Source organism: Labrus bergylta, chromosome 20 (genome assembly GCF_963930695.1).
Source record: "Labrus bergylta chromosome 20, fLabBer1.1, whole genome shotgun sequence".
Classification (NCBI taxonomy): domain Eukaryota; kingdom Metazoa; phylum Chordata; class Actinopteri; order Labriformes; family Labridae; genus Labrus; species Labrus bergylta.
In genome coordinates, this window is record NC_089214.1 from 14196778 (window position 1) to 14215245 (window position 18468).

Sequence of the window (18468 nt, forward strand, 5' to 3'; positions counted from 1 at the left end):
AACACAACTAATTGGATATTTGAAGATCTTGTCTTAAAAGCAGACCTGTTGGTTGGGGACTGTGACCTCAGGTGCGCATGCTCTATGGGACCAGTAACGCCAAAGATCCAGGTACTTTTACACTTAGAACTTTTTTTGTTTCATACGCCACTAAGCAGCTTTCATAGGAATGAATGAGGGTCCGCCTAAAATGCCTTATCCATAATACAGCCATGCTCCAGGGTGTACCCCGCCTTTCGTCCAGTGATTGCTGGGATTGGCTCCAGCCACTGTGACCGAGAATGTAAAAAATAGTGGTATAGATAATGGATGGATGGACACCATTTTGTTTGAATTAAGTGTTGGAGAAAGTATTTTATTGGCAGGGAGAGTATGATCCATTTTCATCATGAAGCAGTTAGATTGAATGGAAGCTGCCGTAGTTACACAGACAAATACTGCGGCGTGTAAATGAGACTAGAAGAGGGTCTGAATGAGAACAAGTATGTTGGAGATAAAAGCAGAGCGGAGAGGATGCTGAGCGGGGACACACAAGGAGGCTGACAGACAAACACAAGCACACAAACACAGGCAAAGGTCACACAGCCGTCCCAGCCACCAAACACTCAAGCAAACTGGCGGTAAAATGCTGTATTTCCCGTCCAAATTGAAGTGTCAGTTAATATTAATATCAATATTAACACACACACAGACACAAATGCAGAATTTAGAACCTCAGCTGGTCAATTACTATCAGTCAGTCACAGTCACAGTTCATGGGAGTGTGTGTATGTGTGTATGTGTGTAAAGCTGCGATCATGCCCAGAGTCAGGTCTCTTCCCTTTTGTCGCCATAAAGGTTATTACTTAATGGAGATGTTTGTTTGTGCTTATTTTGTGCATTTGAAGGTTATTAAATGTAGTGTCTGGCTCAGATAAGGTTGTGTTTCATTGTCTCTGTGCTTGTTTTTGTAGCAGATGTGTGTGTTTGAGGAGTGTGTGTGTGTTATACAATTGGTTTTTGTTTGTCCTGCTGAATCTTGTTGGTGTGAATGGAAACCCTCACGTATCTCTTTCTTCAACCGACCGGAACACCGCTCTTGCTGGAAACATGCACACACAGGTGCACACACAGGTAAACACACACAGGTGCACACACAGGTAAACACACACACACACACACACACACACACACACACACACAAACCAACACAAATAAACACACAACCCAACCAAGCATGAAAGCGTAATGTCAGACCTGTTAATGCCTCGAGATCGCAGCAACCTCATCTGTGTGTGGTCCTGCTTCAAACACACACTCACACACAATCACACAATGGATTAAACTGAGAGTCTCTCTCCAACATGAAGGTTCTACTCAGTCTTGGCTGGGTGATTTTTGGGCTGTTTGCACTGATATCTGCAATCGATCTTGTTAATTCCTACCCCACGGGAATGCAAGTTTTCTCAAAACATCTTTATATTTGGACGAGTGAAATACACAGGGAAATCTATATTCAGAATGAAAAGCCTGCTTACACAAATATTCCCAAACCTTCTGCACAGTTCATGTTTTGTTGTGGTAATCCTCTTAATTTCATTGATAGCAATTATTATGTACGTCTACATTGTGGGATTATGGTACCTGTTTTTGGAGAGGCGGTCATAAACCATGGGAAGTGGGGTGAATTGATACATAAATAAATAAATGTGTTTCTGATTTTCTTTTACGTCTCCCACCAGTTTTACAAAGAATATGCCAAACAAAGTTCTCAAAGCTCTTCCCTCTTTTGAAACCTCAGGCACATGTGTCCATTCTAACTAAGTTATATCAATATTGTGTACACTTACTGCAAGTACCTGGAAAATCAATACAATCTGTATTTTCACAGTCTGTGATCTTTGTTCAGGAAGATTTAAAACAATCAGCATTTATCCCATTTGATCATCTTGTACAGTGTGCGTCACTGTTTGAGCATTCCAGCGTACAATGTTACACACATACGTCTGCATGGTTTTGACTTTGACTTTGCTCACTAACCCACACAGTACACTACATGAATAACCCCATTTCAAATATCTACACATGGATTATTTATATCACCTAGTTTTACCGTTCATTTGTACAATATACCTGGTTGATTGAGCCCTTGATTGTCAAAACTAAATCATAGTGTGACGTACATTAATCAAAGCAATCTGAGCACTTATAGAGGATGGAGTCACTCAGTGGACACAGGAAAATATGTGATAAACAACAGGTAGCCTACACCATCCTCTCTGTGTGTGGTGTGTGTGTGTGTGTGTGTGTGTGTGTGTGTGTGTGTGTGTGTGTGTGTGTGTGTGTGTGTGTGTGTGTGTGTGTGTGTGTGTGTGTGTGTGTGTGTGCAGGCTCACACACTACACCAATACATTTAACAACTACTTAATTATTTTACCCAATCAGGAAGCAGATATGCCCGTTTAGGGTTATTCTGGGCACAAATGGATTTCTTCCATTTCTGCAACAACATTTTTAGTTTTTTTCAAATAAAAACATCACAGAGTAGAATTTGTTAAAATAACATTTAATATATTCAATATATTTATTAATTTATCTGTAAAAAAAACAAATCAAATACAAAAATACAATGCACAATAGTAACATATTCACTGTGAAGAGTAATTCTTTTCTTTTTAACTTGCTAACTGGAACACAGAGTGTGACACTTACACCTACTTCTGGTGGTATGCAACAAAGAACTGCTTTTTGTTGTTCAAACAAAGGAACAACTTGCCATCTCCACACCTGGAACACCGCCATCGCGACACTCCACCTTTGCAGAAGTCGCACCTCCCTCTCTGACTGCCAAATGTTGGCCAGTGTCCGATGCCGTCATAGCGGACCTGCTTGGTGGGCTGGAGAACTCAGGACTTAGGGTGACGGACTGGCCAGCCCTGGCTGGCAACTTGTTGGCTTTCTTGAGTGCAGCTGCGACGGAGAGACTAAACTTCTTGAGAGGCATTGGCTTCTCCTTGAGAAGGTTGCAGTCCCTCTTGTAGATAAGCCATGCATTAGCAATGCTCACATCAATGATGTACCCAAACAAGGGAATGTACCAGCGCATTGACTTCATTGGTGTTTTGTAGAGGTGCACCAGCATATCTGAGAGGTCGATGCCCTCCATGGCTTGATTGTAGGCCAGGATAATGGACGGGCATGGCATGTCAACCTCCTGTCGTGCATCCTTTGAGAACCTTTTCACTGAAAACAGCGGCTCTACCCCACATGCATTGTTAAGCAAGTTGACACACTTACTGTCGTACCACTTCACAGCAATGACTCCCTCGGAAGAACAAAAATCTAGGGCACCTCTCTTTTTCTTGACCAACTCCTTGTCACTCAGCAGTATTGCACCACCTGAAAGATATAGAAATACAATATTTTTGTTTATGTCTCCAGATAGCACTTCAAACAGTACAATAAAATTATTTTTTTTAAACCCGAGAATTTGGAATATATTTGCATCGAAAGAGAAAATGTACAGTATGTACAAGGTGAGTGTGTGTGTGTGTGTGTGTGTGTGTGTGTGTGTGTGTGTGCATGTGAAAATGCATTACCTTTGCGGTTTGCTCGGACGGTACAGACACTGTGAACAAGACTTTCAGTGTCAGTAAACCTCAGAAAGCTCTTTGTAAAGAACAGTAACAGCAGTAGCAATTACAATAACAAAGTACAAAACATCATCATCCCCACAAAGTATGTGCTTTCACTTGTTTACAACTGATACCTAAGCAGTTTATTTCTGAGCATTGGTCTGCTTTGATGTGACCCTCATGCGATGAACTCTTTCCACTGGGTTTGAGTCCCAGAGCTGCTCTTTGATTAATCAGGCCCAGGCTTCACTTCCATATAGAAGGATTGGCTCAATAATACTTTTGAAAATTTTGATCCAAATCCTTATAGATGGGTTGAGTTTGAGCTAGTTTGTTCTTATGCACTAATAATAAGCTCTACGAAATTTATCAGCCAATGAACTCACAGTCTTACCAGAATGTCCTGATGCAGTGATAATTAGGCCCAATCAAATCATAAATGTGTCCTCCAACACCATTTTGGAGCAGCTGATAGAGAAGACCATTGTGCCAAATTGAATCAGAAGCTTTCCTGAAATCAATCAAGCAAGCCAAGATTTTCACTTTATTCTTCTGGTATACATGGTTCTGGATGACACCATCGATACCACAAGCCTTTCCATTCTTAAGTTTAAATCACATTGTAAAGAGAAACTAGCACATTGCTAGTAGTAAACAATAAGTGCATGAGCTAAAGACTGTCAACTTTCACCTTTTTATTTACTTATAGTATTCAAAATGTTTAGCTAAGACTGTGACATAATATTATTAACTTAGGGTTAGGGTAGGGTAACTAAAACCAGAAAACCACTTTCTTTTTTACCAGAAACACAATAGTTAATCCTGAGTGAAATGTACTGGAACGAGAAATTTAACCAGACTCTTATTTTGTAATAACCAAAAAGATATTACGTCCGGCAGCGCCATCTTGGCCTGCACTTGACGCAGAGTAAAAACAAAATCCCTGCTTCTTTACAAAAAACATTCTTAAACTACCTTTCAAAGTCGATTTAGCTTGTTGTTAGTGTTAAACCATGTTCCTACACATGTAGACATGTTTTCAAGCTTCACAAACCTGTGTAAACAGGAGAAAAGATGAGGTATTCAACAGTGCTTCTGTTCAGTGCAGCTTCGTTCGGCATAGTGAAGAAGCGACGAGTGACAATCTGCTCGCCAAGAGAGTCCATGAGAGAAGCACAGCGCCACACTGCCTCCTGCTGGCAAATCTGAGCTATGCAGTTTGTTTAAATTGAAGCTTTGTGTTCTTCAAAGGCGGCATTAACTGGTCAACATGGCTCATATTACAGAGCCCTTTATAAAGTTACATAATTCCTAAATTAACACATAAACCAGATATATACAGACAATGAAACAACACCTTTTGTGTGCGTCACACTTGCAGCAACAGTGAACTGGGGTTCTGTTGGGGCTCACTGCAAGGCTAATTGAGCTAAGTTGGTAACTCACCGCCCTTACGGCCAACTTCCACCAGTTGTGCTTCCGGTCTCTCTCGGTTTCGGTTTTCACTTTATTCAGTGTGTGTGCTTCCATTGGCTCTGCTCTGCTGCGTCTGAGCTACGGCAGTCCGGGGCCCTCCGCAGCAGATACGCAGGGCTTCTATTTTTGCCGGATCAATTTAGCACAGAAAAGAACAAGCGGGACGGGAAGTCAGACACCGAAACAAAATTAAAACATCCGGTTTATTTTCAGAATAAAACACTCCGTTTAAACAGCTAGTACTGCAGCTGACAGGAGGAGGTAGGAGAAGCCGCGTTTCCGCAGACTTTGAATTTTTGCACATAGATGTGCCTAAACATGCACAGGGCACATGGAAAACACACTAAAGAGCATATAAAACCAGAAAAAGCATAATATGACCCCTTTAAATTCCTCTGTCTCTGCACTCCAGCTGACAGCTGTGCTCTCGACGCAGGACGGATGGAGGGCGCAGCCATTGGGTGTTGACGGACGAGGGTGCACGGAGCTGAAACAGACCGCAGCAGACGACCAATTCGCACGTATCTGGTTGAAGTTCGAGGTTACTTGACATTGTCCATTTGGGCTTTTTCCTGGATCCAGTATTATACCAAGCACACACAAATGATCACATGCTTGCAAACAGAGTTATGGCCTGCCTTCAGCCATGAATCCCCTCTCCCTGCAGCTGTCTGTAATATCAGTGCCTTTTCAAAAATATCACACAGGTTGCCTACAAAAAACTGAGTATTGTCTTTTTTTTCTGTGACGGAACATACTTTCATGGTGATGTTTTAGGAGCAGGAGAATGGGAAAGGCGTTCCCTTAGAGATTTGTTTGAAACGGTGAATAATTCTGCATAAATGGAAGGGAGAGAACAAGCATCCACAAGTGAGGGGGAGAGACAAGAGGGGGAAGAGATGGAGTGAGATAGGGAAGTTGGTGTGCTTTAGGAGGAAAAGCCACAGTGTGTGGATAAAGAAGGAGACCGAGACAGAGAAATACAGAGAATCTGTTTACCTGGATGCTGTTTTAAAGGCCACTGACTTGAGCTTTTCCATTATTCATAAACACAGCCCACTGACATCCAGACAAGTCTAAAACACAGATTTATACCTCTCTCTATCCCTCTATCTCATTCAGTTTTTCTATTCTCTGTTATTCCCACCATCTTTGTCAGTGCCTGGATTTTGTATTGCATTATGTACATGTACACATCTATCTGATTGTGTTTGTTGCCTGTGCCTAAGTTTTTTTTTTATTGTACATAGGGGTGCAAATGCCCATATAAAGGTGCTGGAATAATGTATTTATTGGGTAGCAGTTTCACCTCTTAACATGCGTCATACGCTTACTTCTTTCCCCCACTTTCTGACATTATTCCACTTCTTCTTCTTGTATCACTTCTCTACATGTTACCCTCATTCATGTCAAAAGTGCCACTGTGAAGAAGTAATGACTCGATGAGTCAAATTGTCAGGGAAATCTGTATTCAGTGCTTTTCTTTAAATTAGAATATCACTATTTGTATACGTAGAGTTTTATGGGAAAGTTTGCCATACTGTTATTGGTTTAGTCAAGTGATTTTCAATGTGAATATGTGTCAAAAACTGTGTATTGTTACCGTTATTATTTAAATGAACAGGATTGCTCTGCATACTCAATCAGTCAAACCTTTATTTAATCTCAAAAGGACATTGTTTCCCTCTTTTCCAATGCCGACGAGATCACAAGCAAAAAACAACAAACACTTAGAATCAAATGACCACTGAGATCAATTTGAAACAAAGTGGGTAGAAATCAAATTCCTAAACTCTGCAAGGGTTTGTCTGTTTTTATTCTTGAATATGCTGGAGGGTGTTCCCTGATATTGGGGCATCAAAGGGAAATGCAGTTTTACCAAGTTCAGTATAAGCTTGAAGGACTTTAAGAACAAGCCAATCAGAATTACATGTCATGTAGTTGCCTGAATTCCATTCCAACATGTCTGTGTTGTAAGGTGGTTTTCCAATAAGGGCCTTGCAAATATATAAAAACCCATGCGTGTTGCGCCTCTCTTCAAGAGAAGGCCAACCGACCTTCTCATACAGCTCTCAGTAATGATCTATCACCAGTTTTAAATCTAAAGAGAGATAGACAGTGTCAAGAGGCATTACAGTTGAAGCTGCAGCATATCTGTAAATAACATCACCATAATCCAGAACGGACAACAATACAGCGTCAACAATTCTTTTTCTACACGATAAAGAACTTGATTTGTTTCTTTACAAAGTAGAGCTTTTCCTTATCCTCAGCCTTGGAGAGTCAAATGCCCCTAAGCGAGGCATCCAGTCCTGACATACTTAAAATGAGTTGCTCAGAGGTCAATAGAGTTGGTTTGTGGTTGACTGTGAGCAGATGTGAAGAGTGTGGGTGTGTGTGGGTGTATGAATACAAAACAGTGTGCAACTGGAAAAAAACAATAAGTTTTGTAAAATATCATTGGAATAACATTAGCCACTTTTACAGCTACACATACAATGCAAAGTAAATGTGGTTTGCTGGGAATTAAAATGATATAAGGTTTATTTGGTGTGATCTTTTCAAAATGTAAAGTGTAACCTGATATCTAATATTCTGATATAAGCTGCCATCCAATGGGAAGGTCCTGTGCCCAATCAGCTGCTGCAGAGGCAGACTAAGAATGGAGATTGACTCCAAAAATGTCACCGGAATGTAAATCCATCTCTTTCGCTCTTTCTCTATTATTTCTATGATTAAGGTGTTTTTTTGCATTCTTAGTATTCCTTCAATTACTGCAGAGTGCCTCTTCACATCTCTAAACTAATGAAATATCTCAGAGTTTACGCTTGCAGATGCACATCATATGCGTGCTGCCACATTGTGCATTTGCTTTCTGCTGTCTGGCTTTAATTGACAAAACACTTTTTTCCCCTTCCTTTTTTTGGCTTCTTTTCACCCTGCCTGGCTGATATGTTCTTTGCTTTTAAACTTGTGCTGAGTGTTAGTCCATCATCCTGCCTACTAGAGATAGGAGACAGGCAATCAGTTTTTGATTCCAGAGCTGCTGATTTGTTTGTTTACAAGGTTTTGGTCCATTTCTTTTCACCAACAATGACTATTAGTTGAACTTTTATTCCCTTCAAAACTTTGTAAACCTGAGTAGTCTAATGAAGGACAACTGTTTTAATAATTTAAGAGCATGCCTTGTTAGTTTCTTTTTCGTTCACATGCACCAATTGACCTATGGCTAAGCCACACCAAAACATGACTGGCCCCCCAGTAAGTTACCTGGTCAATCAGACTGCTGCTAGGGTCACAGTACAGGGAAAGGAACTTCCAATCTGATGTGGTTTAAGCAACCAGGTAAATAATACACTTACAGTCTGCACACTGCACAGTATCTGGAGGAAAGATGGTTCAAATATTCATACAAACATAAGTAGACTATGACAGCTAACATCTGACCAATTCATTTTTATTTACATTTGAAAACATTCAAGCAATGTGCATTCCTCTACATCATTTCTCATAATGATGTCTGGGCGACCCCCAGAGGTCAAAATGTGGAACACTTACAGCTAATCACAGTAGATTATCAATCAATACAACTATTCCAGTCACAAAAAAATCTGTACACAAATATACATGAAATAAAATTATTTCAGATGAGCCATCTTTTTGACATTTTAAATCCCCTGCTCAACACATGGAGGAATACAGGATAACTATAATATGCAAGGCTGAAAATTTAAATTTGGTATTCTCCCCGATACAATTTTGAATTTATTTACTTTGGCAATAGCTCTCTCCACTCTGAGCTCTGTGAGCAGCTATCTTTTTTGTTTTGTGGACATCAGTGGCAGACATCTGTTTGTTTGACTGAGCAAAAGGGGGGATATTTACTCTCAGTCCAATCTCTTCCAAGTCTTTCTCAATGAGAAATCCTTTGTCAACCATTACACCATCACCCTTGCTCAGGTAGCTATGAGCCATGAGTGTTTTCATCAACTCTAGAAAGTTGCTGAACAATTTCCTTGTCAGACAATGATCCAGTTAAAAGAGTAGATGTAAACATGATAGTGTCACGTGGATCACATGCAATCAGTGATTGCAGAGTGTTGGTTGACTTTGCAGTACTAATGAACTTGGCCTCTCAATCTTAAATTCTGTGCAATCAAGTATTGCCAGACTTGTTGCAAAGTCGTTCTTATATTTATATGGCATTTGAGAGATTATGATGTCTCTATGTGGTCATGCAGAAAGTTCCAAAAGTACACCAAACATGTATTCAACCCATGAGTTTAAAAAAGTGCCTGCACTTCGTTCAGGTATCTGAACTCTGTAAGCCAGATCCTTTAAGTCTACATTTTGGCGCAACTTCATGAAGTAGCAAAAGTTGGTGACGTAGTGGCATTTCATTTATTTTTCGATCAACCCTCTAATATATTAGTGGGACAAAAGTTTGTGGAGCTGTATCAGTATTTAGCTCTGCAAACACAGAGCACAAGTTGTTAAACTGATCATAACTAAAGCCAGTGCAATACTGGAAATAGTTTGCAATATTGCTGCGGTGCAGGAGTTCTGGTGTCAGTCTAGTTGGAATCTGATTTTTTTTTAATTCTTCAATTTCAGCATCCTTCTGAGCCAGTGTAGTCCTTAATGTCAGCAGCTCTTGCTCCACTTCCCTTGTGGGCAGCTCCAGTGGTGGATGCTGGTCCAGATGATCTAGCACTTCATCTGGCTGCTGTTGCATGGGTGGCTGCTCATCCTCTGGTACAAGCCAAATGGCACAAACCAACCAGCATACCAGCAAAATTATTCAAACTAAAGCATACAACCTCAAAGACAGCAGCTAAATACTTTTCTATTCACAATGTTTTTCTAACAATCCATATGGATGCCTTAATGACTGAAACATCTGAATGAAATTCCTCAACTCAGCTTTCTTTAATGAAAATGTTAATGACCAGTACATTAAAATGTGTAGTGGTTTATCTTTATCAAAAGAAAAGACAGGAAAAATTCTAAGTGAACGTGTTTTAGCTCAAAAAAATATTGTAAATCTGTTAAATAAAGCGTCGAGTCATCAGCATAGAGAGATATCAAATCAGTGCAAATGCAATTCAAACACAGACAAAACTACAAAGTAGATTTTTTAAGATGTTATTTTAGATGTATGTCTAATATATATCTTCATGTGTTTGTGTTTAGCAGCTGTCTCTCTGTTTATTTTTTAATATTTGTAATTGTTAAACTCTAACTCTAATGAACTCATCGTTTTTTTATCGGTTATTAACAACATTAACAGCTTTACTGTTAAGGTTGACTCAGGACAGTTTGATTTCTTTCGCACTGAAACATAAACAGGTTGACATTTAACAAAGAGAAGTGTTTTGAAATGTTTTCCTAACATTCATTTTCTGATAACTCTTAGGCATTTATCTGATTCAGTCGTTTGAATGAATCGAACAAAACAAGAATAAAGAACAGTGTTTGAAAATGTACACAATCTCTGATCTCTTCATGCCTTTAATTTAGACATTTTTCTGATTTGAATTCACATGAAGAACATTTGATTTTGTTCAGTTGATTCTCTGTTTTAGTTTGTTTTTCCTACAAACAGTTTTAAAAATAATGCATTGCAATGTTTTTTTCATTATTTTAATGGGGCATGTTTGTAATGTTTAGATTTGATTCAGATGTAGTTTAAATATATGTTGATCATTCTGTGTGACTTTCTCTCTGTATGCTGATGTGCATGAGAGGCTTCTTGAAGGGAAGTGAAACAATGTGTAAATGAGTGACTGGTGGAGCAGAAAGAAACATCTGACAGAAACTCCTAAAAAAAGAAAATGAACTCTCAGACATTAAAGGTGTACTATAGGCTGTGGTGTTTGAGTGACAGCTGTGTGCTCCCTGTCCTCGAAGCTGATTGGTGTCTTCTATAGGTGATGTGCGTGCCACCCTCACGGCAATACCCCCCTCCATCGATGTGCCTGGCTAACAAGGGCTTCCCCTCAGGCTGGAGTCTGTCCTGGAATGTGGACGGCAGCTAAAATCTTTTGTATCATGTAACTTCTTCATAATAAAAAGCATATTTTAATAATGCACAAATCATAAATTGTGAATTAATTTTGGAGAGATACAACCAAAATACACAAGACAAGAATAGACAAGAAAACAACGGTAGGTGACTATTCCTTAAATAGTGAAGAGCAGTACCCAACACATCCTTTCATTTTCAAAGAAAAATCTCTCACACCTGAGCTGATCAGAGCACCAATAGAGCACGACTCATGCAAGCCAGGGCTGAAAGACGGCTATGATGCATTCCCATATGATGAAGACAAAAACGACGCTTCAGTCCTTTGAGGTATGAGCGCACTATAGGTCAGTCATGCACAGTGGACTGACAATGGTTGATGTATTCACAAAAATGCAATCGCCTCTTTTGCTTTTGTTGCTGGATGTTTGGTAACTAAAACGAACACGCAGAACGGCAGTGGGCAGACCTTACACTCGGCATCTCAAAGTTTAAAAAGGGGATAGAAATAATAGGGCATCATGAGAAGTCTGCTGCGCATAGAAAGGCAGAGAAAATGTGTGACCAAGTTTCGCATCCGACAGGACAGCACAGTGGTTGCAGAGCTAATCAGAGCGGAGAAGGGGCAGATTGAGAAAAACAGGAAGATTTTACATAGAGTGATTGACAGCGCCCTGTTTTTAGCCCGACAGGGGTTGGCATTTCGGGGGCACAGGGAATATGCTGGGCTGGGTGCCCCTTCCTCAAATGAGGGAAACTTCTTGCAGCTATTTAAGTTGCTGGCCCAATAACATGCTCTCCTAGAAGAACACGAGAAACCCCGTGGGGTGTGACCTAACGGAGCCATCACTCGCAGGATGAGTTAATTTCAGCCCTCGCAAGCGAGACACTGAGCCACATCATAACAGAAGTTAAAGCAGAAAAGTTTTACTCTGTAATTGTTGACTCCACCATTGACATTACCAGGATAGGATCAGTTATCGCTGTCCCTCAGGTATTTCACTGAAACTGGCAACAGTGTTGAGCGCTTTAATCAGTTTGAAGAGCTTCCAAGCAGCAATGCAGAGAAATTTTATGATGTGCTTGTAAATGCACTCAATGCATTAGGTCTGGATGTTAAACTTATCCGGGGACAGGCTTATGATGGGGCAAGGACAATGTCTGGCCATTTATCAGGGCTACAGGCAAGGATCAAACTCCCAGAAGGCGTTATACGTGCACTGCTGTGCGCACAATTTAAACCTCGTCCTCCTGGATGCAGCATGTTCATTGTGTAGCGTAAAGCTATTTTTTGGGACACTGGAATCGCTCTATTGTTTCCTTACGTCCAGCCTTCCACAATTTAAGATATTAGAGGAGGAACAGGCCAACATACAGCTGGAAGGAACAATACTAACACTAAAAAATCTATTGGATACTAGGTGGGCATCCAGGAAGCAGGCCACCAAAGCGGTGATGCAAAGCCTACCTGCTATCTTGGAGAGGATAAAAGAACACAACCTCTCGTCACAGAAGACAGCATCTGAAGCGGATGGTCTACTTCACAAGCTAAGCACATTTGATTTTAAATTCATGCTGTGCTTTTGGAATGCAATACTCCCAAAGACATATACAGAGGGGAGAGGCCGGAAACGAAAACGTTTCTGTGAGGCTGGAGACGACGTGATCCAGGATCTCAAAGTGGAATTTTATTTCCCTATTTTGGACATCATTGTGCAGCAGATTGGGAAACGCTTTACAGATTTTTGCCAAATGTCAAACCTTTTCTCCATTCTCAACCCCAAAAACTTTGCCACACAGGACGCAACCAACAGGATCCAGGATCTAGCGAACTGGTGACGTGTCTATAGCTCAGTGGGTATTGGATGAATTTCTTTCTGTGGTTTGTGTAGCGAATTGGAAATACAGCTAAACTACACAGAAGATGTTCTACCGTTCATGATCTGCAATGATATGGAAAGGGCATTTCCCAACATCACTGGTTCGCATCGCATTTACAAAACACTCCCAGTGACCAGTGCAAATGAGGAACGCAGCTTCAGTTGCTTGAAGTTAATTAAAAACTATCTGCGGGCATGCATGAAGGAGGCCAGACTATAGCCTATAGACAATTAAGGGGCCCACTATAGGTCCCTGCCCCCTCTGCAATGAGCCTGTGTATACTGCTACCTTGCTATTACTTTAATACTTCATAAACAAGCGATGTTAATCATACTCAGCTTACAATACACATGACAAATTACATACACTGAAAATAGACACGTCAACCATGGTACTATACTCACTCCTCATTTCACAGGTTACCTAGTCAAAATACCCTAATTACTCAAATACACATTAACCATATAGGGCATACGGGTAAGTAACAATAGCTATGGCTACATTGTCAAATTACTCTTTTAACATATTACAGGTGAGCACTGCATTAACTAAAATGCCATGAACCGTATGACTTTGTCTTATTATTCTTTTTATCTCTGTTATTACTGTTTTTAACCTCTGGAATTATGCTTATCAACTAATTCAAGGTATCTTAACTTGTTTTTACAACACATATTTCAACACTGAGTCTTGCATACTCAATACTCAAATGCTCCTTTAACATTGACTGAGACGAAATAACACAGGCTGCAGCCCTAGCATATTTTCGGGAATTAGCTTAGCCTGCTTGACATTACTAACAGCTAATTCACATTCCCAAACCAATTGCTCGGTTTATCATGCTTGACACAGTTTGTTCTCACTCTTAATGTCTTAACCATATGGCTCTAAACAGTTATTTCATGCTTGTAAAGTTACTAGCTTTGTATTAAGCAACCAGAGTTGTTTCTATCGGTGGCCGCCATCTTTTTCACACACATACGCAGCAACACACACACACACACACTCTCTTAACCTCAGTCAAATTCCATGTCTCTCTTAATGTCACAATGATGAACTAAAGCTTATCTGAAAACATACTACTGTCGATCACCAGGGTGTTAATTATAGTCAGCATTATAGTCAGCTTACCAGTAGGAAAAATAAAAATACAGTTTTGATCAACCTATCCTGTGGATCTCAGTGTGTTACTGCCAATGGTAGAAATTACAAAATGTTCATCACTATGCAGATGATAAACTCGTCTATATACCCAAAACATGTCTTGTGTTTTGATTATGGGTCTTAAAATTCTTCATTCTAACTTCAACTCGCTTCTTCTCTTAGTGAGTTGCTAAATGAGTGTTTAGTGATTATTACTTTTAATAAATAAATATATTTTTAGTATTCTTACCCATAATCCTCTGCTTCTAGAGAGTGTGTAGAGTTTGAGTGCTTTTACAATTAGGTTTATAATCCAAAACCAAATATGAGAGCTGATTGGTTTTTAAGGTCTTTATCATGTCTGAGCTGCTTCAGTGAAGTGTGACAGTCTCTGAAGAAACTTCCAGCTGCAGCAGTCTGTTCAGTTTCTGTTCAGTCTGACAGAGGTAGGTTTTTGTACAACGCTTTTTCACTGTGTGAGCACCCACTGACTGTTGATATAGTGATAACTCTGACAGTAGTAAACTGCTGCATCTTCAGTCTGGACTCCACTGATGGTCAGAGTGAAGTCAGAATGTGATCCACTGCCTGAAAAACGATCTGGAATCCCTGATGCTCGATTGCTGGCATAGTGAATAAGAAGTTTAGGAGTTCCTCCATCTTTCTGTTGGAACCAGTGCAAACGTTTGTTATCATAAACATTCTGACTTGTCCTACATGATATGGAGATGGAGGCTCCCAGAGCAGAGGTCACTGCTGCAGGCTGAGTCACTGTGACCTGTCCTCTGGACTCTGAGGATACAAAAACAGAAAGCAGCGTCAGGGTTTAGTGGGCTTCATTTCAGAGGCACGGATGTTCATAGAGGAGAGGAGTTTGATTCTCTGGACTTTACCTGTGAAGCAGCAGCAGATGAGGAGAGTCCAGATGAGGACGCAGATCAAAGTCATGTTTTTGATGATGAGGACGAGGATTTCTGTTGTGATGAAAGACAGCTGTCAGTCATCCAGTGTTCAACTGTCAGGACTATAAACTCTCCCAGAGCACTGGAGCATGGTGCTGCTGATGCAAAGTGGCTCTCTATGGAAATATTCTGAATGACTCCAACAGGGATCACTCTCATTACTCAAATTAATCAATTAATTATACAATTAATTCGAAACTTTCAAAACAAATGTAATATGATTATATGTTCACGCTTCTAGAAACATTTATTCTGATATAAATCACGAGTCGTAATTAATGATATTTTTAAGCAAATAGTAGAAATGAATAATTCAAAGATGTTAACAACTAACAAAGAAAGAAATTTTTTTAATTTGTTATAATCTTTTTAAATCCTGTTTTCATTTGGTCTCAGAGGTCTCACAGGCAGACTCATTGAGGTGTGTTTGTGTGAGTCAGAGAGCCGTGTGTCTCTACAGCGAGAGGTTTTTGTATGACTACTCCATCAGTTTGTATCACTGTGGTACACGTTCGGTGGAGGAACCAGACTGGATGTTGGAAGTAAGTCACATATATAGCTTTTCATTCAATCAGTAAGTTATTCTGGTGTCTTTTGTCTTCATACTCAAGCCTGGAGGAAAAGAAAATACAGATCTTTACTTTTTAAATCGCTTGTTTTACAAAGAATAAAGACAAAAGGGTACGGTGACATGTGGAGTTGTGGTAATTTGAGTTCAGTGTGTTAAAGTCAGAGATCCGTGTGTCTCTACAGTGAGAGGTTTTTGTACAGCCGCTCAATGACTTTTTACTACTGTGGTGGACTTTTGGTGGAGGAACCAGACTGGATGTTGGAAGTAAGTTTCTGTATAAATATTAAACCTAATGTTAAAATACAGATTTTTACATTTGATCCAAATAAATCACACTCTGACAACCTCAAAGACAGCTGCTAAACAATCTTCTATTCACAAGGTTTTTCTAACAATAGATATGAATGCCTTAATGAATGAAAATCATCAAATCAGCTTTCTTTACAGAAAATGTTAATGACCAGGACTTTAACATGTCCAGTGGTTTACTTTTATCAAAAGAAAAGCAATGAAAATATCTAAATTAATGTGTTTCAGCTCAAATAAATATTGTAAATCTGTTAAATAAAGGGTGATATCATCAACATAGAGATATAAAATCAGTGCTACTGCAATTCACACTCAAGTAGATTTATTAAGATGTTATTTACATGTATGTTTTATATATGTCTCTCTGTTTATTTGTAATGGTTAAACTGTAACGCTAATGAACTCTTATCGTGTTTTTAATCGGTCCTGCTTTACAGTGAAGGTTAACTTTACAGCCATGTTTTTGGATTATTTTGATGGGGAATGTTTGTAATGTTTAGATTTGATTCAGATGTAGTTTAAATATATTTCAGGTCATTCTGTGTGATTGTATCTCTGTGTGCTGATGTGCATGAGATACTTCTTAAAGGGAAGTGAAACAATGTGTGAGTGAGTGACCGGTGGAGCAGAGAGAAACATCTGACAGAAACCACTAAAAAAAGAAAATTAACTCTCAGACATTAATGGTGCCCTATAGGGTGTGGTGTTTGATTGACAGCTGTGTGCTCCCTGCCCTCTAAGCTGATTGGTGTCTCCTATAGGTGATGTGCGTCCCACCCTGACAGTGCTGCCCCCTTCCACTGAGGAGCTGCAGCAGGGTAAGGCCACCCTTGTATGCCTGGCCAACAAGGGCTTCCCCTCAGGCTGGAGTCTGGCCTGGAAGGTGGACGGCAGCAGCAGCAGCAGCTGGGAGGAGAGCAGGAGCCCTGCGGTGCTGGAGAAGGAAACTCTCTACAGCTGGAGCAGCACCCTTAGGCTCTCTGCAGACCAGTGGAGGAAGGTGGGCTCTGTGACATGTGAGGCCACCCAGGGCTCCCAGACTCCAGTCTCAGAGAGTATGAGTAGAGACCAGTGTTCCCAGTAATGATTCACTGGAACTCTGCTGCTGGTACTACTATGATACTGCTCTTATTTGCACTCTGCAGCTCTCTCTCTCTTTATTTCATGTTTCAAGAGAAAAAATATTAGCTTGTTGCTTCATATGTGTGTGTATTGTTTCCTGATAATCTGTTCATTAAATCAATGAGAAATACACTTTGTCTTTTTCAATTATATCAAATGTGTCAAGACGACTTTATCAACAATCACTGTGAGATCAATTCTTCAGAATGTAACTCGAAGAAGAAGAGGATTTTCTGGCACAAACTTCACTAACTGACAAGGTGCATGAAGAGTGAAAGACTTAGAAGAGGTCAAAATGCTCCAGCAACACTTGTAGTAAAAAGATCAACTTTATTAGCAATTAACAAACATCATTTAAATAGGGTAGGTACACAATTGAAGGAAAGGTAAAAAAAATCCAAAAGGTAGGGACAACCAATCAAATGCCTCCACATATGTGTACATCAGCCAATAGGGCACATGCAAGGTGGGCTGGTTGGGTTTGTTGGCCAGGGCCGTTTTCGAATAGCCACAGTTTTCAGTAGAGAGTTTCAGTATACTGAACTTTCGTGGTCATTTAGTAAGCATTGTTTGGGTCCACCTCAGTATACTGAACATTTCAGCATGGATACTAACTTCCGGGTTTCATGCAGTATGGGTCGGATGCATGCTTTCAGGAAATGAATTGTATTTTACCACCCACAATGCTGTGCGAAATTAAATGTAAATCGTCACTTCACGTGCACCTACAAATCAAAACAAACGAGCGTGGATTAATTTAATCCATTTTTAATCTTAATTTAAAGTCCCGACTGAAATCACTACTTTTAATTAACAACAGAAACAAATGTCTGCATTATTATATAACCTTTCCCCCCTATTTAAATAATAATTTCACTATTTAAATGCATCTTTATTGGTTTATTTTACTTTATATTCTGAATATTACTGTCTTTCATTTGTACTTCCCTGTATGTACTGTATATTAGTTATTTAATCTGTTTTTTAATTGTGATATATATATTTTTTTTACCTGACTGTATGCGCATTACTCTTCTTAAATAAAACAAAGAAATGGGTGGATGCAGCCGGTTCGGGACACGTAAATGACGCCACTTCCATACTGAATGAATCAGAAGAAGTAGGAACAAATATCTGCCTACTGTGCGCGCCTACTGAACAGTAGGTACTAAACAGTATACAGCAAGGATAGTAGGTACTGTCTCCTGCCTACTGCCTACTGACAGATTGAGTAGGTACTTGGCAATTCGGATGCCGCCCGGGTTGCATGGACGAGAGGGGCGTGTCTAACAATAGCAAGGCTGACATCACACCTGGTCAACAGGTGGGGATCAAGGGGATGGTTAAAAGCCTGCACAAGAGTCA

General features: G+C 39.9%; 1 long non-coding RNA gene and 1 gene segment (V, D, J or C); one reads left to right on the plus strand and one right to left on the minus strand.

Moving 5' to 3' along the window:
• Positions 1 to 2529: 2529 nt before the first annotated feature.
• LOC114917845 (uncharacterized) lies at positions 2530 to 14612 on the minus strand. The gene is made up of 2 exons (XR_010664865.1): positions 3579 to 14612; positions 2530 to 3378 (listed from the first exon to the last, which is right to left on the minus strand). It is a non-coding gene; the product is annotated as an uncharacterized lncRNA (long non-coding RNA).
• Positions 14613 to 14867: 255 nt separating this feature from the next.
• On the plus strand, positions 14868 to 17235 carry LOC136177243 (Ig kappa-b4 chain C region-like). The segment is given in 3 exon segments: positions 14868 to 14888; positions 15592 to 15643; positions 16743 to 17235. Coding segments are annotated over 3 exon segments (396 nt in total).
• Positions 17236 to 18468: the final 1233 nt, after the last annotated feature.